We start from the raw sequence: 26,245 nt of genomic DNA, 5'->3' as shown, positions 1-26,245 counted from the left end.
GTATACTTGGGGTTGAAATTCCTTAAGCCAAATGAGTTTTAATTTACTGTTTTGAAGTGCCATTTTGTATTGTTAACAAGTGTCATAAAGGGAAGGAACTAAAATCAAACTGATAAGAGTGCCAAGGCAACAAAATAATGTAAACAAAATAATAACTTTGTACAACAGGAGTCTAGTTCTTTTGTCCTTTCACATAGAGCCTATTTTTATGTATTTAACTTTTATATTTCTCTACTGGACCAAATTCATGTTATTAACATCAGACTTTAATTGTGGGATACTTAATGAATATAGAACTCTAATATAAAGCTTATCTATAGCTGAATTATTCTCTCAGGTCCTATTGTATAACTTTGTTCAGTCATGTTTGGATCTTTAAGGATAAAATCAGGGAAAGCACTGATCCATGTAAATTTTTTTTTTTTTGAGATGGAGTCTCGCTGTGTACTCCAAGCTGGAGTGCAGTGGCACAATCTCGGCTCACTGCAACCTCCGCCTCCCAGGTTCTCAAGTGATTCTCTGGCTTCAGCCTCCCAAGTAGCTGGGACTACAGATGCACACCACCATGCCCAGCTAATTTTTGTATTTTTAGTAGAGATGGGGTTCCACCATGTTGGCCGGGCTGGTCTCAAACTCCTGACCTCATGTGATCTGCCCACATCAGCCTCCCAAAGTGCTGGGATTACAGATGTGAGCCACCGAGCCCAGCTTGATCAATGTAATTTTAAGATTACGTAAAAATTCCATTTTGGCATAATATCCCACTTTATCAGAAATATAAGAATGATTTAAGTGTTAGGTCCTTTCCCTTACCTGTAAGTTAATGAATGTATTAATGAGCAGTAAAATGGTTGCGAAAAACCTGAACCTGAACCTGAACAATCTGAATGTAGTCTTTAAAGGTATCTGAGCACCTTTTCAACCTGAGTGACTACTCATTTGTCTGATAAAGTGATGTAGTTTGGATATTCAACCCACCAAACCTCATGTTGAAATTTGATCCCCAGTGTTGGAGGTGGGGCCTAATGGGAGGTGTTTGGATCCCTCATGAATGGCATGGTTCCGTCCGTGGGGTAATGAGTGAGTTCTCGATCTATACGTCCCTCCCCCACCCCAGAGCTGGCTGTTAAAATGAGGCTGGCACCTGGCACCTATCCCTGCCCCCTGACCCATTCTTGCCCTGTGATCTCTGCTCACGTTGGCTCCCTTCATCTTCCTGCATGAGTGGACGCAGCCTGAAGCCCTCACTGTTTCTTGTACAGCCTGCAGAGCCGTGAGCCAAATAAACCTCTTTTCTTTTAAACTACCCAGCCTCAGTTGTTCCTTTATAGCAACACAAACACTGAGACGCAGAGTTTCTCTTCCTAGCACATGTTTGGTTTAGATTGTAGAGCAAAGGTTGGCAGGAAAGTGGTGATAGAGCTGGAAGTTTAAGCTGAAAGTTCAGGGGCTACCACGGTGACACTTTTATAGTTGGTTAGGTTCTGGAACATGTTGCAGTCCACTTCCACAGTGAGTCTCTGGAGCCCCACATGTGTCGGCGTGAACTGGAACTTGGCACACATGGTGTTTTCAGGCCATACTGAACGGAATCTGAAATAAAGGAAAAGGCAGGTGCTAGTTCTGTCCCAGGTTCATTGCTCTGCTGGTCCCAGTGACTTTGATCCTTCCTTGCTTGAAGAGGTGGACCACGCAGAAATAAACATCTAAGTACCTTGCTATTAAAATGGAAGTGTTTAGAAAGGAATAGAAGACAGGAGCTGCCCAATGCTGAGCAACTGCATGGTTGAGAAGAGATACATCCTAAGGGCTTCCAAGCTACATCTGTTGTTCCTTTTGTCATCTGTGACTTCCTTCTGGTTCAATTCCTGGTAATCATATTGGAGTTTGTTTGGACGAGTGATATGGTTTGGCTGTGTCCCCACCCAAATCTCAACTTGAATTCTATCTCCCAGAATTCCCATGAGTTGTGGAAGGGACCCAGGGGGAGGTAATTGAATCATGGGGGCTGGTCTTTCCTGTGCTATTCTTGTGATAGTGAGTAAGTCTCATAAGATCTGATGGGCTTATCAGGGGTTTCTGCTTTTGCTTCTTCCTCATTTTCTCTTGCCACCACACTGTTAGAAGTGCCTTTTGCCTCCTGCCACGATTCTGAGGCCTCCCCAGCCATGTGGAACTGTAAGTTCAATTAAACTTCTTTTTCTTCACAGTCTCAGGTATGTCTTTATCAGCCGCATGAAAACAAACAATACAATAAATTGGTATGAGTAGAGTGGGGCATGGCTGAAAAGATACCTGAAAATGTGGAAGTGACTTTGGAACTGGGTAACAGGCAGAGATTGGAGCAGCTTGAAGGGCTCAGAAGAAGACAAAAATGTGGGAAAGCTTGGAGCTTCCTAGAGACTTGTTGCATGGCTTTGCCCAAAATGCTGATAGCAATATGGACAATAAAATCCAGGCTGAGGTGGTCTTAGATGGAGATGAGGAACTTGTTAGGAACTGGAGCAAAGGTAACTCTTGTTATGTTTTAGCAAAGAGACCGGTGGCATTTTGACCCTGCCCTAGAGATTTGTGGAACTTTGAACTTGAGAAAGATGATTTAGGGTATCTGGTAGAAGAAATTTCTAAGCAGCAAAGCATTCAAGAGGTGACTTGGGTGCTGTTAAAGGCATTCAGTTTTATAAGGGAAGCAGAGCATAAAAGTTTGGAAAATTTCCAGCCTGACTATGCAATAGAAAAGAAAAACCCATTTTCTGGGGAAAAATTCAAGCTGGCTGCAGAAATTTGCATAAGTAACAAGGAACCTAATGTTAATCCTGAAGATCAAGGGGAAAATGTCTCCAGGCCATGTCAGAGAACTTCATGGCAGCCCCTCCCATCATAGGCCTGGAGGCCCAGGAGGAAAAAGTGGTTTAGTGGGCCAGGCCCAGGGTTCTTGTGTTGTATGCAGCCTAAGGACTTGGTGCCCTGTGTCCCAGCCACTCCAGCCATGGCTCAAAGGGGCCAACACACCACTTGGGCTGTGGCTTCAGAGGGTGGAAGCCCCAAGCCTTGGCAGCTTCCACATGGTGTTGAGCCTATGGGGTGCACAGAAGTCAAGAACTGAGGTTTGGGAACCTCCGCCTAGATTTCAGACTATCTATGGAAATTCCTGGGGGCGCAGGCAAAAGTTGGCTGCAAGGGCGGGGCTCTCATGGAGAACCTCTGCTAGGGCAGTGCAGAAGGCAAATGTGGGGTCAGAGCCCCAACACAGAGTCCCTACTGGGGCACTGCCTAGTGGAGCTGTGAGAAGAGGGCCACCGTCCTCCAGACCCCAGAATGGTAGATCCACTGACAACTTGCACTGTGTGACTGGAAAAGCCACAGACACTCAACACCAGCCTGTTAGAGCAACTGGGAGGGACACTGTACCCTGCAAAGCCACAGGGGCAGAGCTGCCCAAGACCATGGGAACCCACCTCTTGCATTACTGTGACCTGGATGTGAGACCTGGAGTCAAAGCAGATCATTTTGGAGCTTTAAAATTTGACTGCCCTGCTGGATTTTGGACTTGCATGGGCCCTGTAACTCCTTTGTTTTGGCCAATTTCTCCATTTGGAATGGCTGTATTTACCCAATACTTGTACCCCCATTGCATCTAGGAAGTAACTAGCTTGCTTTTGATTTTACAGGCTCATAGGCAGAAGGGACTTGCCTTGTCTCGGGTGAGACTTTGGATTGTGGACTTTTGGATTAATGCTGAAATGAGTTAAGACTTTGGGGAACTGTTGGGAAGGCATGACTGGTTTTGAAATGTGAGGACGTGAGATTTGGAGGGGCCAGAGGTGGAATGATATGATTTTGCTGTGTCCCCACCCAAATCTCAACTTGAGTTCTATCTCCCATTCCTCATGGGAGGGACCCAGTGGGAGGTAATTGAATTATGGGAGCTGGTCTTTCCCATGCTATTCTTGTGATAGTGAGTAAGTCTCATGAGATCCGATAGGTTTCTCATGGGTTTCCGCTTTTGCTTCTTCCTCATTTTCTCTTGCCACCACCATGTTATAAATGCCTTTCGCCTCCTGCCATGATTCTGAGACCTCCCCAGTCATGTGGAACTGTATGTCCAATTAAACCTCTTATTCTTCCCAGCCTTGGGTATGTCTTTATCAGCAGCGTGAAAACAAACTAATACAAAGAGCTATAGCTTTGGAACCCTTGCTTATTGCTAAGCACAGTGGATGTAGCAGGCTTATTGAGAGGATGTCAGTATGTCAGCAGGTGGTGTTTGGAGCCTTGTCAGCAACCTCCTGGCCTGCCTATAAACCTTCTTTTGGTGACAGACTTCCTTTGGGGAGCTTTGCCCCACAACTGATTTGGGAGACCACAAAAGTCTGGTTAAATGTTGACAGTCCCTCCTCTTGATTTCTTGGCAAGAATGTCTCATTAAGTTTCATGAGGCTGAGGCAGTGGCTCAGTAACCCACACACCTGCTAGGGACCTCAGGGAGGGTAGGAGTAGGTATCTTGAACTTTATACTGTCTATTCAACTAAGGATGCAGTAGACATAATGAAAGAAGATATTTGCAACATCTAAAACCAACAAGCGACTAATACCTGGACTATACAGGAAACTTCTACAAATCAATAAGAAGGAAGTGCAGAAACACCAAAAGAAAAGTGGGCAAATAAAGACAAACTACTTACTGAGAAGAAAACATAAAAGGCTAACAAACATGAAGAGTTGCAATTAAAATAATAGTAAGATATTACTTCATTTTTATTGGACTGGAAGAAAATGTTAATAGCTGGGTATTGCCAGGAATGAAGGAGAGGTAGGAATATAGAAATTCTCATGTGCTGCTGGAGGGAGTGGAGACTCTTGCAGCCATTCTGCAAATCTGACAGTACCTGGTCAAACCACACCATATCCTATGACCCAGCAATTCTATTCCTGGGTATATATATCCCCAGACTCCACCAAGTTTTCTTTTCTTTTTTTTTTTTTTTTTGAGACAGAGTCTTGCTCTTTCGCCCAGGCCGGACTGCAGTGGCGTGATCTTGGCTCACTGCAAGCTCCGCCTCCCAGATTCACGCCATTCTCCTGCCTCAGCCTCCCAAGTAGCTGGGACTACAGGTGCCCACCAACACGCCCAGCTAATTTTTTATAATTTTAGTAGAGACGGGGTTTCACCGTGTTAGCCGGGATGGTCTCGATCCTCCTGACCTCGTGATCCACCTGCCTCGGCCTCCCAAAGTGCTGGGATTACAGGCGTGAGCCACCATGCCCAGCCACCAAATTTTCAAACAAGTATATAAGAAGACTTGTGTGAGGAGGTTCACTGCAACATTACTTGCAGTGTCAGAGAGTTGGAGGCACTCTGGGTGCCCATCTCTGTGGAGTGGGTGGTAGAAAGTGGTGGGTGTACATGATGAAATATTATGTAGCAGAAGACATATGGGCATAAATCTTAACATAGTTCTGAGTGAAAAGTAAGAAAGCAATTAAATATAAATTTATATAAGTTAAAAGCACAAGCTCATGAAAGCAACAGTACACATTTTACATGTACGAATAAAAGGATATGAAGAGTGGTGGTGAAAATGGGAATAAAAGGGAATAAATTAAACAAAATTGTATATTGTGGTGGTGACTACCAGAATGTAGCCCTCTGACCACGATGAGAGATAGCCTGTCCTCCCTTCATTACTCTCCAATACCCAGCCCTAATGCCCTCGCCTACATTCACAGCAACACCCAGGCTCTCCCTGCAGGATCAGGGCAGCAACTAGGGCAGGGGGGTGCCCAAGGGGCCCGCACAGCCTGCCTCACTCCCATCCTCCTGCAGATATGGTGGTCCCAGGATGAGGGAAGCCACTTGGTAGCCCTAATCCTTTAGTTCAGTTTTTGGGGGTATCTGCTGTCTGCACGGACATGGCAAAAAGAGAGTTTCTCTCTTGGGCCCTGCCTTTCTGACCCATTGAGACATTTCAGGAGGATGAGAAGCCTGCCATCGCTTACCTGTAGCTCCTCTCTCTGTGAATGAGTCCCCTTCCCAGGATAGAGATCACACAGTCCTCCAGGGGGGCATCTAGGGAGTTCTGGATGCTGACTGAGGCTGTGAGGGGTTGATACTGCTCTGCTTTCTCTGGCATCTGTGGGAAGAGGCAATACCTGGTGTGGATGCCAAGGGCACAGCCGCAGTCACTCTCTCCTCCCATGTACCCCTGTACCCTCCTCAGTAAGTTTCCTCATCTCTGCCAAGCTGACCCAAACTTCACAGCTGACGTCTTCTACCACTCTACCTGCTCTTCCTGCATTTATTCCCACCCTTAGTCCATCACTGATGATTTCTGACGTCGCCTCTCCTCTGTGCAGACCCCTTGGAGGGTTTCCCACTGTCTTCGGAATTCAGTTTACATTGTATTCAACGTTCTTCACGGTGTGCCCCCTCTCCCACCTCACCTGTTCTTCCCATGACTAAGTGACATCCCAGCCCCGTCAGGGACTGTTCCATCCCCAAAACACCCCTCAGGCTACCTTCCATTGCACCAATTTGCTGTCTTCTTCTGTCTTCAGTGGCCTTCCCCTACCTCTGTACTGAAAGGGTACCCACTTTTCAAGGCCCAGCATAGATGTCATCTCTTTCATAAGGTCATCCCCAAACTCACCAGCTGGAATTAATCCCCTTTGCTTCACTTATTCCATAGCAACTTTGCGCATCTATTAAAGCACTTATCTGGAAGACCAAATGTTGTGTCTCCCTAACTAAATTATAATCTGCTTGAGGGCAGGGATCAGATCTCATTCATTTTGGCCACGGTAGACACATGGAAAGAGGGCTGGACCAAGAGCCATAAGCCTCTAGAACTTCCTGTTTTTATAATCTTGGGCATGTTGCTCTCTAGGGCTCAGTTTTTTCATCTGAATAATGGGAACAGTTCTACCTTACAGGGCTTAGAAAGAAATAAAGGAGCTGAAAATCCTCTGGCATGTGTATGTGGTGCTAAATAAACATAGGCTATTATGATCCCTGTAGGTAGGAGGCAGCAACTGGAAAGGCCCCAATTTTAGAAACCTTTACTTAACTAAAGAAGTTGGAAGATTTAAACCTTAATAGGGTATGTAAGAAACTATGTCTTTCAAGGGAAGGAGCTCTTAAATGTAGCACTTTCTGGTAATCCTGCAGCACAGTCATCTGCTCTGAAGGGGCTTGGATTCCTTCTGAAATGCAGACCTGAGTGGTGGCAGATGAGGGCAACTCAGGGGAGGAGGTGCCTACCTTGATGGCAAGGTGTGGTCTACAAATGGCAATGTCTTCCTGAGCAAAGCAGCTAAGGCTGGACTCCGAGTGTGTTGCCATGGCGGTGAGTCTAAGGAAGGTGTTCTCGGGTGGGTTTCGCTCAAAATTGGAGAAGAATAGGTCGATGGTTATTGTCTTTTCTGAAAGACATGACAGGTGGAGTCAGTGCCAACAGGTGTGTGTACCCCAGAAACAGCCATAGTTACACGCACAATGCAAAGGACTCAGGGCCTCACTGAGGCCAGAAAGATGCACCATTTTCCCCAGCAATTGTACGCTTGGAACTCACTCAAGACCTCACTCCTCACCCTCATCCCCATCACCACCCCCGACAATGCTCTTGGCAGTCCACCTCAGTGGGGTTGGGAAGGGTCCCTGTGAACTGGAACAAGTTAAGCTGTTTGGGCCTCAGTGTCCTTGTCTAATAATGCCTTCCTAGTGGGATGGTTTGTGTTGTTTGTAGGGTTTTTGTTTTGTTTTAGAGACAGGGTCTCGCTCTGTCACCTTACAGAAGAAATATCTACTCCTACTGTCACTACTTCTCAGGGGATGAGGTATCCCCCACCGCCTAAATTGAATCCTCTGCTTTCTAAATCTGTGCCCCATCCTGACCCCATCACACTAGCTGTGTAACCCTGAGTAAATTATCGAGCCTCTCTGTGTCTCATCTCCTCATCTGTAAAGTGGGGATAGCAATGGTTCTTGCCTCAGAATGTGGTTGTGAGGGCTAATAAGAGGATGCATATAAAGCACTTAACACCATTTTGGGCAAATAGTAAGTGCCTGATAAATATGAGCTACAATTATTCTAGTTGTCTCATATCCCCAAGCATAGCACTATCAATTTTAACCCATCTCTCCTGAGGCTCCATTCTTTCCCTCTTGCCTGCTTATTTTCCTCAGCATAGAAGCAGGTTCGGCTCTCTCCCTCTGCCCAGTGTCCCTGGCTGACTACACCCCAGCCTCACCTTTTCCTGTCATGCCTCCAGGGAGGACTAGACAGTTTGTCTCACCTTCCCAACTCAATCGGCTTAATGCCCAGGAAGCTTCTCTGTAAGTCCACTCTCTTAATGGTACTTTTCAGCCTTCACACCTCGTGCCCTTTCTGCTGACCTTGCTGGGTGCTCCCTTTCTTTCACTGTTTGACCTCTCTTACTCTGCTTTTCCCCTGACCGCCCCCTAAATGCTGCTGCTGCTGCTGGGTTCCCTCCTCACCCTCTCATCTACTCACTGTCCTCTCCCCACTGCCGTGAGCTCATCTATGCCCTGACTCTTTGTTGGCCCCCCTGTGCTGAGATTTCCATGTCTGAGCTCCAGCCCAGAACTTTATCTTACCAAGGTTTCCTGCCACCTACTGGCCAGCTCCACTTGCGTGTGTCACGGGCTTTCAGACACAATGTGCCACAACCAAATCCATCCTTTTTCTCCCCAAACCTGCTCCTCCCCATTTTTCCTATTCTAGTGACTCACCCAAACCGGAAGCACCCACCACACACAAATACACACTCACACATTCACAAGCCCCATCTATCTCAACTCCTTAATATGTTTTAACTCTAAGTGCTGCTAGCTTAGTTTGGCCTTCATTTCTTGACTTGATGATTTACACAACCTTCTCATCTTCAATCCAGTGGTTCTCAAGACTGGATACACGTTAGAATCAAGTGGGGAGCTCTATAAAACAACCCCAATGCCAGGCCACACCCCAAATCAGTTACATCAGACTCTGGCGGTGAAGCCCAGACATCAGTATTTTTAAAAGTTCCTCAGATGATCGGAGTCTCTGAACCTACTCTGGCTCAGAAGGCTGCCCCCCACCCCCACCCACCAAAAAAAAAAAATGTTCCCCAGATGACTCAATGTGCAGCTAAGGTTAAGAAGCACTCTTCTTATATGACCCCTTCTATTCCATTCTGCCAAAAGTTATTTCTTGTTAAAATGAATTTCTGATTCCATTGACTACCCTGGTTGAAACCTTCCACCAGTTTTCCATTACCCAGAGAACAAAACTCAAACTTCTTTGCAAGAGAGACAAGACCCTGTGTCACCTGGGCCCTGTGCAGCGCTCATGCCACTCCCCTGACTCCACTCCTCCCATGCTTGGAAAGGGAAGAGCGATACAGAGACTGGAGGTGAGGTGACCGGTTAGAAGGCTGTTGCAATGCTGTAGACAAGCTCTCGTCAACTGATTCTCACATTTGTCTGTACATCGGAATTACTCCAGTTTTTAAAAATTCTGATGTGTTCCACCATGGAGTTTTTATTTTTTTTCTTTTTGAGACGGAGTGTCACTGTGTCACCCAGGCTGGAGTGCAGTGGCATGATCTTGGCTCACTGCAACCTCTGCCTCCTGGGTTCAAGCGATTCTCCTGCCTCAGTCTCCCCAGTAGCTGGGATTACAGGTGTGTGCTACCAAGCCTGGCTAATTTTTGTATTTTTAGTAAAGTCAGGGTTTCACCATGTTGCCCAGGCTGGTCTTGAACTCCTGACCTCAGGTGATCTGTCCACTTCGGCCTCCCAAAGTGCTGGGACTACAGGCATGAGCCACTGTGTCCAGCCCACCATAGAATCTGTGATTTAATTGGCCTGAGATGCAGGCTGAGCATCAAACTTCCCCCAGTTGATTCTAATGTGCAGCAAAATTTAAAAACAATCGTTCTGGTTCAGGGAATATTAACCGTAGAATAACATAGGGTGTTTAAAAAAAAAAAAGAAATAAACAATACCTGGACACCCATCTCAGACCAATTAAGTAAGAACCTCAGGGATGAGCAGGGCCCTTTGCACATGTTGCTCCTTCCGTCTGGAATGCCGAGACTTACTTTTCTGGCCATTACTTTTCTACTCATCCTTCCAGATTCAGTGCAGTATAATTTATTTGGGGGCAGCTTACTCCAGCCTGGGGGGAGGTGCTCTCCTGCCACTGTACTCTGTTAAACTCAGCAAACACTTCTCACACTGCTATGAAGGGTCTGTTTACTTATCTGACTGCAGTTGGCATCATGTTTTTTTCCTGCTTCAGGCGCAATAAATATGTGTTGAATGAGTGAATTAGAGAGAACACGAGAGTGAGCAGCAGGGGCTCAGAGCCATCTCTAGAGACTGCAGGGGGTGCCCTGTGGCTGCTGCCTGCCTAAGGCAGGGGCCGCGTGTGTGTGTGTGGGTGTCTGGTGGGGCCATAGAGCGTTACCCAGGTTGGCACTGAGTGTGAGGTGCAGCTTCTTCTTCCAGAGCTTGGCAGCAAGGACACCGTTGTAGTGCACAGCCTGGACCCCAATTGCCAGCTGCACTTCCTTCGCCTGCTCACTGTGATTAACCAGCATCACTGAGATCTGGGCATCCCCTCTCAGGGGTAGGGAGCTGGGTGCTTTCAAGAGCAGGTACAGAGGATTGGCAGTCTCGAGACTGGGAGGACGGATGCCGTTGTCTTTCCCATGGTCCCTTTTCTCTTTCTCGACTCTCTCCAGCACCTCTTTTTCCTGAAGAGACCCTAGTGAAGGGGAGAAACGAAGCTGATCTTTTACCTGGCTGGTATAAACGCTTCTAATAAAACTCTGGGAATCAAAACCATTTACCCACTTCTGCTCAAATGCCAAAGTCACAAGAGCTCTGCAAGCCTCTAAGGCCATATTTAGCCCAAAAATGTCTGTGTCAGGCAGATCCACCACCGATACAGTGTGTCTCTTCCAAACCACTCAGGGACCAAGTTCTTTTTCAAGTGCTGTGAATTTGCCCCTTGAATGATGAGACAGCAAGGTTGGGGACAAGTCAACACTGTCTCTGAGGACAGTTTTGCAGGGAACTGAATTTTCCTATGTGAAAGAATTTAGACTTCCTCTGAGGGTCAGGAATGCTGCTAAATGTCCTAGGGTGCACAGCCCGTACAACAAAGACATATCTGGGCCCAAATGTCAATGGTGTCAAATGGGGTTGAGAAACCCTGTTTTATATGATGCGGAAAGGACAAGTCTCTTTCTGGCTGCATCTGCCAGGCCCATCCCTTTCCCTCGCTTGCTGTTCCAGGTACCGAGAAGCCTGGGGCCCTTCCCTGGCCCGTACCTTCAGGATACTTGTAGTTCTGAGTGATGTCCTCGCAGCGGTCACTGCCCACACCCTTGGTGCTGATGTTCTTGCCAACATACTTTGTGTTGGAGTCAGTCAACTCCAGTGTCCCATCCTCACAGCACTTCCAGACCACACATGAAGCATTTATGGCAGCAAAAAGGTCTGACACTGCTGGGGTCAGCCCCAGCATCCCATCCTTGACTGCTCTGACCGGCACCAGATCACAGAACCCCCGGACTGAGGGAGAGAAAGGTTGGTGAGCATGGGAGCCGCGCCTAGACCTCTGCTCAGTTCAGAACTGCATAACCTCAGTCCCCATCCTCTAGCCTATTTTCCCTCCCCGAGGACCAAGGTCAGAGGTGAGCACTAGGCAGGGTTTTTGAGAGAGCCACAGAGGTGAAACTATTTAGTAATCAACTATTTAGTGATAGAACTTTTTGGTCATGGCCCCTGGCAGAAGCCCTCTCAGGAACTGGACAGGCAGAAGCTCAGAGGGTCACACTTAGCGTGAGGAGCTCTCAAGCCAGCTTTACTATGGATATGACAGGAATAGGGCTACCTTTCTTGAGCACTTACTAGGTGCCAGGCTCTGTGCCATTTCTGTTCCTGAGGAAGAGCTATCTTTTTGTGGGTCCTGAAGCTTCCTTTTCTGGGCTTGAGCCTATCCCGATACCCTCTTCATCCATGTCCAGAACCTCAGAAACCCCTGTTGCAAGCCCCTGGCCTAGCACAGCCACTTGCCATCTTAAGATCCTCTGCCCTTCACTGTGACCCAACTCCCTCACCCGCGGCTCTAAGGTGCCTTGTCTACCTACAGCCTGTAGCCAGGATGGCAGGCACCTCTATTCCCATGAGCCCACTGGCATCAGGTCAGCTTTCTGCTGGCTGCTGTCATGCCTCATGCTTCTACTGTTTTCGAGGATGCAGACCCCCTTGGGACTGCCTGCTGCTCCCGAGTCCTCTCCGGGGGACTTCTTCAGCTCTGTGCAGCCCTGCGTGGTCCTGGACCCAACCCTAGGCTTTACCTCCACCTCCACTGGGAGCACTTGGGTGCAGAATCTGCCATCCATCATAACCCTGGGGCAAGGCAGGCCGCGTCATCCAGCACTCTGTGGAAGTCTGGAAGATCCTGAATGTAGCAAAAAGAAAAATTCAAGTGGGAAAGAAAAGGAGTGCTGAAGAGGTTCTGGAAATGCAGCCTGGCAGAGCTGTTTTTGTTCCAGTGGGATGGGAGGTCACTGTGTCAAAGTGGCTGCAGCACTCCCAGGAAGGGGCATGCACACCATCACTGACCATCAGCGCCGCCTCTAAGGGTCTTGAAAGCCTACTCTCCATGCCAGGGCCACAAAGTGGGTGGGGCTCCTGCAGAGGTGTGCCATGCAGGGTTGGAGCCCTTCCTGGACTGGAACCTCATCTCCCTCAGGCTTCTCACCAGATTCTGCCTCTCTGGCCTTCTCCATTCTGAAGTCCCTCCTCATTATAGTATTCATCTACGAGCAGACGCCCGCCGGTGCCCTGTGCTGAGGCAAACGTGGTCACCACACGGGCAGGGATTCCCAGGCATCGCAGCACTGCGAGAAGAGGGGCGGAGTGTCAGGGGGCGCTTGAGAGACCGGGCTGGGGGCGTGTGGGAGGCTAGGATTTTCAGTGTCTCCTCTGGGCACTGAAAACTTGGAAAGAAGAGGAGTGCAGGAACCTAGAAGTGGCAGCCAAGAACAGGATGCATGAAGGCTGATCAATAAGGCACAGGTTCCACCGCATGCGGGGTATATAGCAGGGGAGAAGGCAACAGAGCATAGAACACAGCGCTGCAGGGCTGCTCTGCTAGGGCAGGGTTAGGGAAGTAAGTGAATTTGGGAATGGAGTTTGCAAATGAGCCCAACTTTGCTGAGGGGAAAAGCAGCAGAAGCTGGCGGGAGGAGCTGCCTGGAACAGCTACTTCTGTGTGATGAGATGGAGAAATGCGGCTGCGGGGAGGCAGCACCTGCTTTTGCAGATGTCCTTCCTGCATGGGAGGCCAGGGAACAACCCATGAGGCAGGGCACTCTACAGGAGACAAGGGGACCAACCTGTGCAAGCAACAGCAGCCAACACCCAGGCCTGGCCATCATACACGGGTCGGCCTCGGCCTGTGAGCCACTGCCGCAGGATGGGCACGCTGCCCCGGCGCTTGTTCAGCAAGGCCCCTTCCTGGGTGGCCCGGGTCTGCGGGGTGGGCAAGACCCTCTTCTCCTTGAGAGAATGCAGCTGTTTGGGGAAATGTGTGGATGTCAGTATGAGTCCCTCGGGCAGGACAGCTTCCAGGGCATGGGTAAGGAGGGATCATCGCAGTACTCCAACCATGGTGAACAGATACCCAGCATTAGAGCCACCTGGTACTGGTTAAACCTGCATGCTCCTGGGCTCCATCCTAGGCCCCCGGGTCATAGCTCTAGGGCTGGAGCCCAGGACTCCCCTTCTTAACAAGTCCTCTGGATCCAGCCACAAAGAGGAGCATGAGAGCTGCCCTTCCTCAGGGGCTGGTTTCACCGGTTCTTAGTTCTCCACCCTGACTCGTTTGAGGTGGTTTGCACTTGGGTCCTGGAGGCCACTTATCCCAAGCTTCTTTCAACTCACAGGCTGGCCTGGACCCTTACCATCTTTTCAGAGGGGACTTCAGCGGCAAAGAGGGAATGGTGAACACATGACTCCTCTGAGAGGATTTTTAGGGACAAGGGAAAGCACCAAGCTACCATAATGGTCTGCATATTCTTCTGAATAATTTAGAAGTATAAAAGAAGTCCCTTCGATCACTGCAGCAGCAAGCACTGGATAAGATGGGCCCTACCCGCTCCTTCCCATGGGCCTAAGCTCCAGGATGGGACTGGGTATGGGGAGGGAAAGGAGGCTTAGTCTTCTGTGGGCTTGCATCCTGAGGGATCACACATTTCTTTGCTTTTCTCCCCACTGTGGATGCTATTGCCTGTCTTTTTGTCCTCCTTGGACCCTTCTGTAGGGACTGTTCCCACCCCCTGGGAGGAGGGGGCCATTTGTGATTTGGGGGTTTCTGAGGCCACGGTGGTGGGGCAGGTCTCTCAGAGGGCTCTTGTCTCACTCCTGCCCCATTCTGGTTCCCCAGCCTCTCGCTTACCAAGGCACCCAACACAAGGGCCACGTGCACCGGCTGGCTCCACTTCTCTACCTGCTTGTCCTCACTCAGCAAGCGCAGGCTGAGGTCGATGACATCCCCCTCGAACTGTTAAGGACCACACAGGGCCATGATGAAGGGTTCCCAGGTCAGGCACTCATCCCGCAGGACAGCCTCATCATCTCGTCCTTCTCCCAGACCCGCACTCCACACCTGCCTCCCTTGCCTCACCCCTCTGAGGAGCTCTGGCTCCCTCCCCCCACCTCTCAATGTGACCTGGGTTCCTTTTCCCAGGCATCCAATCCTTTGCCTATCTGACTCCCGGTAGGGTGTGAGCTCTCAGGGACCCATGCTGTACTGTTTCATTTCATTGCATTGCATTCCATTTCCATTTAGTGAACCCTGACTGCTCCTACCAGCCCTGAACCAAGAGTGGAGGATACCGAGGCAGCTCCTGTTCCTGAGGAGCCCACGGTTTAGGACTGGAGATGGACACGCAGTGCAGCCCCTTAGATTACAGAGAACAGCAGCATGGCTAGGGCTCTTGTAGAGATGCTGGCACACAGCAGCACAGTGGAGAGGCTCCCTCTGCCTTTGGGGGTTGGGGAAGGCTTCTAGAAGGTCTTGAGAGATGGGTAGGAGCTTGCCAGGAGATAAGACTGGGAAGCCCTTCCTGGCAGAGGGAACATTCAGCCTGTTGCTCTGAGGATGGTGAGGAGTTGGAACATGGGGCGGTTCATGGAGAAACGAAAGCAGGGTCCTGGCTGGAAGGGCCATGGATGTTAGGGTAGGGGGATTTGGTCTTTACCTCAAAGACAGTGGGGATGTAACTGAGGCTTGATTTCCACAGTTTTAAAGAAAATAATTCTGGGAGCTTCAGAGGATGTTCTGATATGGCCCAGAGGAAGGGAAGGCACCACAAGACTGAAATGGGCTAAAGAAATGGTCTCATGACCAGGGGTTTTTGGACCTACCAGCTCTGTCTAGCCTGAACATGCAAGGTTATGGGACAGTCACTCTACATACTCCTCCCCTAGAGGGCCCTGGTACCTGGCCAAAGTCCCAGGACTCTGCCTGGATGCAGTCAGCTGTGCCCAGGTAGATGAGACCATTCTGGTTCAACAAGTACTCCGTGCGCTGAGCCTCATTCTTCAGGAACACAGCATCCTCTGGTGAGAGGTGGGTAGGGATGAGAGCCTGTGGGGGTGCTAGGTCCACCCTCCACATCCAGGCCTCTGTCCTCCCTGCCGAGATTAGGTTTGGCTGCAGGCCACCCCGTCAGCTCTGGGCCTAATGAAGACTGAGGAGGAAGTCCCTCTTTCACTGCCCCCACAGGGTCCCAGCCCAGAGTCCCTGGGTCAATCAGGGTGTGGCCTTTATGGTCAGCCAGGAAGACAAGAACAACCTTAAAAAGCCTGGTTGGCCAGGTGCAGTGGCTCACGCCTATAATCCCAGCACTTTGGGAGGCCAAAGCAGGAGGACAGTTTGAGGCCAGGAGTTCAAGACCAGCCTGGGCAACACAGCAAGACCCTGTCTCTACAAAAAATAAAAAAAAACAGCCGGGTGTGGTGGTGCGCACTTGTAGTCCTAGCTATTCAGGAGGCTGAGGCAGGAGGAAACTTGAGCCCAGGAGTTTGAGGTTGCAATGAGCTATGATGGTGCCACTGCACTCCAGCCTGGGTGACAGAGTGAGAGACTTTCTCTTAAAAAAAAATGAAAACCAGCCAGGCGTGGTGGCTCACGCCTGTAATCCCAGCACTTTGGGAGGCTGAGGTGGGTGGATCACCTGAGGTCAGGAGATCAAGACCAGCCTGACCAACATGGTGAAACCCTGTCTCTACTAAAAATACAAAAAATTAGCCGGGCGTGGTGGCACGTGTTTGTAATCCCAGCTACTCGGGAGGCTAAGGCAGGAGTATCTCTTGAACCCGGGAGGCGGAGGTTGCAGTGAGCTGAGATCATGCCATTGCACTCCAGCTTGGGCAACAAGAGTGAAACTCTGTCTCCAAAAAAAGAAAGAAAAAAGAAAAAAAAAAGAAAATCCTAGTCGTTCACAGCCAGAACACTATCGTCCCTGGATAAATTGGCAACAGGCCAGGGAGCTTCCCAATGGCTTGTATGTCTTTCCCACAAATTCAATTTGTGACCAAAAACAGGTGTTTCTGAAAAAAGACAATTAAGCATAGGCTGACGGATGTGAGCAGAGGGAAGAGGAGCATTTGGAAAAACAGGGTTGGAGGGTTGGAAGGAGCAGCGGGGTTGAGAGGTGGAAGTCAGAACATTGGATTTCTGCCCTGGGAGTGGCCAAGTGGGTCTAGGGCTCCCTCGGTCTCTTGCCGGTGCCCCTCCTGCTTTCCTCATCCTAGGGTTGGGCTGGAAATCCTGAGGAGGGTGGGTGACTTTTAAGGGGGCCATCACCCACTCTGGGAAGCTAGAAGCAGGAGGGCAAGTGCTGAGGGCTAATCACTCTGACCCAATGGCCGAGGTGGAGTGGACAGGGGTTAGACTAGTTTCTGGGGACTAGAGAGAGAAAAGGATTTCCAAATCATCCAGAGGAGATGCTAGGCTAACCTCTCTGGAGCCCTCCAGGGATCCATCTGGGGATGAGGGTCCTCAAGGCAACAGAAGGATAAGACGCCAGAAATCAGGAAGCCCTGAAGAATCTGGGGCCTAAAACCACAGAACCATATGCTCAAGGAGCCCTCCACTCCTGCCTTCCATCCTGAGTACTCTCTGAAGTCAGCTAGGCATCACTGTTTTTTATTTTTTATTTTTTGGAAATTACTTCAAACTGAGGTGTTTGGCCCCAGGATCTGCAGGTCTCTAGGAAGTAGCTTATGAGAGCATGGGCAGTGCCAGCCTCCTCCTCTCTGCTTGGGTATATGTAGCCCCCTTTATAAAGTGCCTGGCCTATGAGCAGGGCTCCAACTTTTACCATAGGATGTAAAATGATGTAAAATTTCCTTTTGAATCCCCATCTCCAAGCATGCCAAGATGACACTGAGATGCCAGGGAATCTGAAAATTTCTCAGTCACCTCCCAGATGAGCGGAGCCCATGACGCTCCCCTGCCCAGACAGAGACCTCCACCCACACTCACGTAGAGAGGCCCTCCGTAGGCAGGTCCCTACAAACTGAGCACAAAGGCAGGACTCCTGGCACTGGAGTCAAGAGTGCGGGCGCCCTGAGCCAAGCACTGTCCTAGAACTCTTTGCTGGGTCTTTACGGCGGTTGCCAGGGCCTGGCTCTGGAAGCAGACTCAGGGTGATCGGGGGGTACATCAGTGCCTCAGCTTCAGAGGGAAGCGGCTTGAAGGGCTTTCTGCCAGTCGTGGAGAGCCACAGGGCCTCCCCCAGCTGAGGGGCCCTGCATCTACATTCATCTACGTGGGGCACCTGGATGAATACGAGCTCCCATCTGCTGATCCACCTGCCTTTGCCCTTGGAGCAGGAAATAAGGGTCTGAGCTGAGGACAGGTGGGGCCACCTGAAGTGGGGGAGAACCCTGCCCTGGACAGGAGAAGTGGAGAGAGAATCCACTGGGATTTAGGTAGCACAGAGAAAAGCAGTCAGGCGCTGCGGGACAGACATGGGGCCAGGCTTAAGAACCTGGGAAGGTTCTTCCTCCTCCCCATGTTTCCGTCAGTTTCCTGGCCCCGCCTTGCCACAGGGCCTCCTTCAGGCTGGCAGCAAAACTCTCGAGAGGAAAAGGGCTATGTACTCGTTTGATGTTGTAAAGACAGGAAAACCGGGAGAAACTCTTTTTCATTCTCCCAACAAACCCTTCAGGGAGCCCAAGGATGAAGGTGGGTGAGATAGATTTAAAAGCAAAGACAGACACAATCTTCAGAGTGGGGAGGAAGAGAAGATGGGTCCTACTTTGGGTCTGATTTGGACATGTATTATGTCAGATGGCCATTTCTAGACGACATAGCTCCAGCCACAGCTAGGGCTGAGCTTTGCTAGAGGTGGCCACGGTTGGGGGGGCGGGGCACAGCAGGTCACCTGACCCCAGGGAAGCCGCTCATAGGCTGGTGAACCTTGGGGTCCCGTCAGACCCTTGGGTAGGGGGGTCTGGAGAGCACCCAGCAATCTGCAAGAACAGAATGAGCCGGAAGAGAGGAGTAAAGACAGGGAAGTGTAGATTTCCTGGGAAGCGGAAGCAGAAGCTTGTGGAATAACACAGACCTCTTGGGGCCCTGGTCGGCAGGGGAGCCTTATCAATTCAAAATGGTATATTCTTTTTCTTAAAGAGGGTCCCCCAAATTGCATCAGCTTCAGGTCCCGCAAAGCCTGAGTGCACTCTGGAAACAGAATAGTGGGGGAGAGAGAGAGAAGCCCATCCTCAGGCCACCTCATTCCCAAGGCCCTCTCCAGTTCTCACCCCTGCACTGTTAGAATGAAGGGCAGCTTTCCCAGGGTCATCTCAGTGAGTCTCAACTCCTGTGACCAAAATAGCGTGAGCCAGCACCAGGGTCTGGTGGTGAGACAAGCTTTCGCTTTCAGTGGGAAGGCTCAACCCGCTTCTCCCAGGGGTGACACCAAAACAGGACCCTGGGTCTGAGAGCTGGTTCATTCAGGGAGAAAGCCCTGGCACAGACTGGGTGTTGGTGCTGTCCTTGGAGAGGGCTGCCACAGGGGCCTGGTGCAGGTGCTCCGTGCCAGAGCTGCACCCCAGCTCCAGTGTATGGAGCCTCCGTGCAGCCCAGGCAGGCCCAGGTCCAAACTTACCTCTACTCCAGGGGTTAAAGAGCAGTGTGAACTGGCCCAAGAGGCGTGGCTTCCTGCCTGAGACCTGCAGCAGAAGCGAGTAGTGGCCAATGACAGCGTCCGCAGGTGTGGTCACAGAGATGGTCCAGGACTGGGCATCTCTCTCCTCCACCACTGCACTCCACCACTTTCGGTCCCCCAGACTGGAAATTGGGAATGTGGCTTGGGTCCTGTTGATCTTGGAAGGCTTCTCTCCTGCAGTCACACAGTGATTAGTCTGTCACTGGGACTTCTTGGTCACAACTCAGCGTAATAAGGTCAGGGTATTACAAAGATAGCGCAGGTGAAAGTTGTTTTTGGAGGATAATGAAAGTGACCCACCTAGAAATGAGGCCCATCAAGAAAGAGTGACAGGAGAGCACAGGCTTTTGGCACCCATGGACCTACATCATAGTCTATAAAATGGGCATCGTAATAGTACCTTCTTCATGGCCCATGGCAGGACTGAATGAAATACTGCATGTGAAGTACTTGGCCCAACACCTGACAGATAGTATGGATTCAATAAAAAGTAGCAATTAAATGTTATATTTAGCCTGGGTTCGATTCCATCCAGAATTTTCTTTTTCTTTCTTTTTTTTTTTTTGAGACGGAGTTTTGCTCTTGTTGCCCAGGCTGGAGTGCAGTGGCACGATCTTGGCTCATTGCAACCTCCACCTCCTGGGTTCAAGTGATTCTCCTGCCTCAGCCTCCCGAGTAGCTGGGATTATAGTCACCCGCCACCCGCCTGGCTAATTTTTTGTATTTTTGGTAGAAACAGGGCTTCACCATATTGGTCAGGCTGGTCTTGAACTCCTGACCTCAGGTAATCCACCCGCCTCAGCCTCCCAAAGTGCTGGGATTACAGGTGTGAGCCACCATACCCGGCCCCATCCAGAATTTTCTACAAAGCTACTATTATATTTGCAACCAAAAAGAAGCTCTTGGTGATGCTGCTGCTAGGCAGCTTCTGAGTCATCATAAACAATATTTACCAAGCACATAATCTCGTGGCACCCTCATGACCGCCCTGCCAGGTGGGCAGGACTTCTTATGGCCCAGCTGCAGTGTGGGCCATTTGCCCCTTGATTCGCTAACAGGGTGCTGGAGAGAACAGAGAACCCCCCAGGCCTGCTGCCAAAGGAGTCTAGGCCTGTCTCACTAACCAGTTTGTGCAGTGAGGGCCACCTTCTTCAGGGCAGGCAGAAATGCATGGACTGGAGCGCAGAAGTGCAGGATGATGGTGAAGGGCTGCCCCCTCCTCACAAAGAGGTGCCGGGAGCTGAGGGCCTTGGTGTGGTGCTCCTCATTGTTTCTTGCTGCCTGAAAGTCGCAGCTCTTGATACCCAGGGCTGTTGTGGGAAAGAGAGAAGTCATGGAAACTAAGTAAATGTGACAATGTAAGTACAAGCAGAGATTCTGGAGTCAGAGAGACCAGGGTTCAAATCCTTGGCTCCACTTATGTTTTAGCTGCGCAATCCCAGGCAAGTAACTTAACCACCCTCAGCCTCAGTTTCCTTTTCCTTAGAATAATCATCCCTCCTTTCAGAGTTGTGGGGATTAGATGATGTATAATACATTTAGCACAGTGTCAGATACACAGTAAGTCCCATTAAATGAAACTGTTGTTGTTATTATTATTAATAAGTGCAATGCTTACTCTCATTGTTGGCCTCCTTTTTCTGGTCCCAATCCACAAGCAATGTATAAAACCCAAAATCTTTCTCGCACCTACTCATTTTTTCTTAGAGCACAATCAGATAATTTTTAGAGCTAGTTTTGAGATCACTGAGTCCAATTCTCTTGTTCTATAGATGAGAAGAGTGAGGCTGAGTGTAGAACTGTCTCACCCGAGACTGTGCATGGTAGCTTTTTGACCTAAAGTCTTACTATAAACTCACAACACTATGCAGCCCAGAAAAACCCTTCATGGAGGTGGCTCAAGAGTATTATGACAGTCTGTTAATCAATTCTCATTTAACAGAAGTGATATGGTTTGGCTTTGGGTCCCTGCCCAAATATCAGGTCGAATTGTAATCTCCAGTGTTAGAGGGGCCTAGAGGGAGGTGATTGGATCATGGGGGCAGTTTCTAATGGTTTAGCACCATCCCCCAGTGCTGCTTGTTTAAAAGTGTGTAGCACCTCCTCCTTCACTCTCTCTCTCTCTTTCCCACCAGCCATGTGAAGATATGCTTGCTTCCCCTTCACCTTCTGCCATGATTGTGAGTTTCCTGAGGCCTCCCCAGGAGCAGAAGCTTGTACAGCCCACAGAACCATGAGCCAGTTAAACTTCCTTTCTTTATAAATTACCCCATCTCAGGTATGCCTTTATAGCGGTGTGAGAATGGACTAATACAAGAGGGAAGAAAAAAACAAGGAGTAGAGAAGTCAAAAGATATGTTCAGCAAGCGCAAGATAAGGAACAATGCTGGAAAAAAAAAGTTATTTTTGTTTTTTGGTTTTTTTTTTTGCAGCAAAGGAATTGTGTACTTTTTGTTCCTTTGATGGCAGAAGGCCATTGGGAATCTCCTTGGTCTGAAAGGCAGCCTGCAGTTTTTGCACTGGCTCAGCTGCCACAAGAAAGAAACTATGGCTTTTGCTCGCAGGTGTGAAATGAGGTCTAACCCACTTCAGGGAAGTGATATGACCCTGATGGCAATGTCCTTTAGACTACAAGACATATCTTGTCAATTTCAGGATACTCCTACTTCAAATTTCCCTCAGTTCCCAGTCTCTCTGGCTTAGAGCTGAAGAGTAGAGGGGAAGGATGTTCTACTTTTTCTTTCACTAGTGATGGGGATGATAGAAGATGCCAATGATGTCTATTTAGGGCAAAAGAACTGACATCACTGAATATGAAGAAATGTGAAAGTGTCCAGAGGAGGGAAGGAAACTCTCTGTGTCTGGTCCTGGTGTCCCTGGGTGCCCCTTGCATCCTTGTATCCCCCTCCTCCACTAGGCTTGGTCAGGCCATGGCTATAGATAAAGTAGCCACGGGGAGGCTGGGATTTGTAAACTGAAGTACAGCAGCACTCAGAAACCAACAATGATTCCTCTTTCTGCTTAGCACAAAGCTTGTGCTGGGGCCCAGGATAAGCCCTGCCTCTGCAGACTGGTTGAGTTGGATTGGATGGTGGAATGCCTTAGTCACATCCTAAGTCATATGACTTGAGCCTCAGTGTATCTGAACCCACGTAATGACCATAGTGTTATGGCAAGAGTCACTAGAATTCATTTGGATTCTTGTTCTGTATAGAAGGCTCCTACCATCTCTTCTCTATCTGGCAGATGTCTACTTATCTTCCAAGATCCAAAGGCACCCACCTCTGTAGCCTTCACTGACTCCTCCTGGCAGAGGTCAGTCCTCTGGACTCCCACAGTACTCTGCTCCACTTTCTTCAGCACTTATCCCATTTGATACCCATCACCTGCCTAGCCCTCTGCTCCCCTTTTCACTGTGAGCTCCCCAAGGTACAGTACTTTCTCATATCTGCATCCTCTGCCCCAGCAGAACTCAATAGATAGCCAATCAGTGTTTGCTCCGTCAATGAATGGATGAGAACATTGAGACAGCCTTAAAGGAGATTTTCTCAGATGCATCACAGGGGCCTCAGGTCCCCACCTGTGCTGCCAGACCCTCGCAGGGCCCCTGAGGTTTCTGCATTCTTTAGGTCTGCCTGGTTTCTTGGTTTATCTCTGCCTCTGCCCCTTTTAGGTGGATTCATTGACTCCTACCTCTCCTTCTCTCCCACTGGGTCTTGAGGCAATACCTTCGTGTTTTCCCAGCATCTCCTATTTGTACCACAGCCCATGAGAAGTTGTGTTAACCTGGAGATCATGTGGAATGCTCTTCAGAGGTGCACAATACCCCACCCTCCTCCCTCTCTGCCTTTCACAATACCCCAGAGCTGCCTCAGATGTGCCCCTCAAGCAGTTATATGTTTAACGACTGGCTGGGGGGAGGGGTTGGTAAGGGGGAAGGGCGTACTGAGTTACAGCATTTGCCAAGTTCTGTGGTGTAAAATACTCCCCCAGTGGCCAGTTTGAAGCTACTGAGGTGATGTCAGCAAGTGCAGAGCTGTGAAGAGGCGTGGACTGGCACTTCATCATGTGGTTTTTCCAGCACAGAGATACAGGAGACATAAACACCCTCAAAAACATAAAGGTAAAAAGGAGTAAAATATGTAGGTGGTGACGAGTTTAGAGTACTTATTATCTTTCTTTTTAATATAAATTTTTTACTTGTAAGTTTATACAATTTAATTTTTAATAATGCCTGTGTTTAAGAACTTGTTCGGCCAGGCGCGGTGGCTCACGCTTGTAATCCCAGCACTTTGGGAGGCCGAGGCGGGCGGATCACGAGGTCAGGAGATCGAGACCACGGTGAAACCCTGTCTCTACTAAAAATACAAAAAATTAGCCGGGTGTGGTGGCAGGCACCTGTAGTCCCAGCTACTCGGAGAGGCTGAGGCAGGAGAATGGCGTGAACCCAGGAGGCGGAGCTTGCAGTGAGCCGAGATTGCGCCACTGCACTCCAGCCTGGGCGACAGAGCGAGACTCCGTCTCAAAAAAAAAAAAAAAAAGAACTTGTTCACAAGATTCCTCAAAATTTAGCAATTGGCTCTTGCAAGTCCGCACAAGCCAGCTCCAGCCACTGCCGCATGTCATGAGTTCATACTCAGTGATTCCCATCTGGTGGCTACTGGGCCCTCTGCCACCCACTGCCTGGAAAGAATTTAGTGCCCAGGGGCATCCTCTGGTTTGGGACTAAACAATCTCCTGATACCTTTGTGTTTCTCTGATTGAGTAGATTTTTAATTTGTCTGGTCTCTACGGAATAGAAAGAACGGTTTGGCCAGGCGTGCTGGCTCATGCCTGTAATCCCAAAACTTTGGGAGGCTGAGGCGGATGGATCATGAGGTCAAGAGATCGAGACCATCCTGGCCAACAAGGTGAAACCCCGTCTCTACTAAAAATACAAAAAATTAGTCAGGCGTGGTGGTGGGCGCCTGTAGTCCCAGCTACTCAGAAGGCAGGAGAATCACTTGAACCCAGGAGGCGGAGGTTGCAGTGAGCCGAGATTGCGCACTGCACTCCAGCCTGGTGACAGAGAGAGACTCTGTTTAAAAAAAAAAAAAAAAGGACAATTTATTGGTGTTTGCCCTATTTTCACAAGACGTGGCTGAGATTATTGACTTAATTCACCCAGAATTCTTTTTTTTCCCTATCAGGTGTTGGTCTCAGGGTCCGTTGCCCTCCACACACCAGACTGGCCAACCAGGGCAGGCGAGTGAGGCAGTTTCTATAGCAACAGAACCACAGCTGCATCCCACTGTCCCCACATCTCTGCACCATTTCCCTCTGACTACCCTCTTGCTTCTCCCAGGACACAGAACAGCCAGGCAATTCCCAGGCCAGGATATAATAATTACTGCCAAGAGTGCTGCGACTCTGACCACCTCTGTTGGTTTCTTGCTTTGTGTCTGCCTCTGCCCCTTTTAGGTGGATTCCCTGACTCCCTCCTCTCCTTCTCTCCCATTTGGTGTAGAAGCTGTGACACCTTCATGCTACCCAGGGTATCTCTCATTTGTATCACAGGGTGTCTCTCATTTGTATCAGTAAGCTGTGAACACTTATGCTGTGATGACCTTGGGATAAGAATATAAACCCATGTTAACCACCATCACCATCTCACCATCATCATACAATTATCATGACCAGTTTACCCCAACATCCTACCCCATAACCACCCCATAGCAACATCACCATCACCTCCGCCTCTACCAGCACCCATCATCACACCACACTCCACAGCCACTCCACCATCACCTCTGCCTCCACCAGCACCCATCATCACACCATGCCCCACAACCAGCTCACTATCACCTCTACCAGCACCCACCTACCACACCCCCTCCACAGCCACCTCATTATCACCAGTACCCCCTCCCCCACCATGGTTATACCACCATCTCCCCGCCCATCATCCATCCCACTTCCTTTAATGAAAACAGGTGATGCTGCGAGGGCTGCATACAATCCAGCAAGCCCTGTCGAGCACTGGCTTGGCTCACCCTGTCCCATGGTTGCAGGCCACTCCTCTTATCCACTTGGCCACAGGAAGCGCCTGTCTCGAACTGTTGCTTCTGGGCTCCTTTTGGGCTTTCTGTCTTCCAGACAGAAAATGATGAAGGCACTTTTGTTGGCTTAAGAATCTGGAAATAGCAAAACCTCCCCCCACTACTCCTGTGAGCACCCTGACATGTTTCTTCTCTCCTACTCCCTCCCTGCTGCTATCTCCCGGACCAGTTGCTAGGAGTAACCCTGTTCATTTTATCTCTTGTGCCAGGAGGCCCAGGCAGGAATATGCCTGGCAGCCCTGGGGCAGGGGGTGGGATGGGGAAGACCTGCCAACTGGAGAAGCCTAGAGCAAACCTTGAAGCCTCTTGCTTCAGTGGTCTCAAGAGACTCTCAGAGATGTTATCTGGACTGCACTGGAAGACTCTGGAAGAGAGGAGGCCACAAACAGGAGTCCCATATCCAACTCCAAATCTCAGGCCCTAAACGTGACAGGGGCTGCAAGTTGCGAGATGTTCATGGGCTGTTTTGATAACAGAGAGAACATGTGTGTCTGGAATTTATCTGTGTGAAAGAGATAAGGAAGTAGAATTTGTTGGTGAAAAATAAATGTCTTAAAAGTAGAAGCTGGGGCCCCAACTCTTCCAAGCCTACCTGGTCTGGGACCCTCTACCAGAGAAGGTTGGGAACTATCTTGTAACTCAGGCCCTATGCCTTTTCAATTTTTCTTTCTTTAGTTCCTGAAGAGAAAAGAGAAGGATCTCATATTTGGCCTTACCTGGGCTTGTGAAACTGTGTTACCAGAAGCACTCTCAGGGCAGCTGTACTTGCTGCATATACATGAGACGTCTATAGAATGATATAAAACACACTGCCAAAAATATTGGTTGCCTGTGGGGAGGGGATCTGGGCAGTGGGGTAGAAAGGTTATCTTTATGCTGTTTA

The 26,245-nt window shown here is 49.4% G+C and overlaps 1 protein-coding gene across 3 annotated transcripts; it reads right to left on the bottom strand.

The window, feature by feature from the left end:
- Positions 1-1,355: 1,355 nt before the first annotated feature.
- EPB42 (erythrocyte membrane protein band 4.2) lies at positions 1,356-25,607 on the bottom strand. 3 transcript variants are annotated; one of them, XM_003266786.4, is made up of 13 exons: positions 25,297-25,607; positions 20,389-20,574; positions 19,205-19,438; positions 15,526-15,644; positions 14,479-14,583; positions 13,418-13,595; positions 12,781-12,919; positions 12,374-12,477; positions 11,343-11,585; positions 10,474-10,773; positions 7,263-7,423; positions 6,002-6,135; positions 1,356-1,593 (listed from the first exon to the last, which is right to left on the bottom strand). In XM_003266786.4, the coding sequence occupies exons 1-13, from the start codon at positions 25,304-25,306 to the stop codon at positions 1,431-1,433; spliced, it is 2,076 nt and encodes a 691-aa protein (XP_003266834.2). In that variant the 5' UTR covers positions 25,307-25,607; the 3' UTR covers positions 1,356-1,430. The 3 variants fall into 3 exon arrangements, with proteins under 3 accessions (XP_003266834.2, XP_003266837.2, XP_004088307.2); XM_004088259.3 differs by having other exon boundaries at positions 1,394-1,593; positions 25,192-25,306; XM_003266789.4 differs by lacking the exon at positions 19,205-19,438 and having other exon boundaries at positions 1,359-1,593; positions 25,297-25,491.
- Positions 25,608-26,245: the final 638 nt, after the last annotated feature.

This window comes from Nomascus leucogenys, chromosome 6 (genome assembly GCF_006542625.1).
Source record: "Nomascus leucogenys isolate Asia chromosome 6, Asia_NLE_v1, whole genome shotgun sequence".
NCBI classification, from domain to species: Eukaryota; Metazoa; Chordata; class Mammalia; order Primates; family Hylobatidae; genus Nomascus; species Nomascus leucogenys.
The sequence above is the reverse complement of the archived record's forward strand: the minus strand, read 5'-3'. Positions and strand labels throughout refer to the sequence as shown.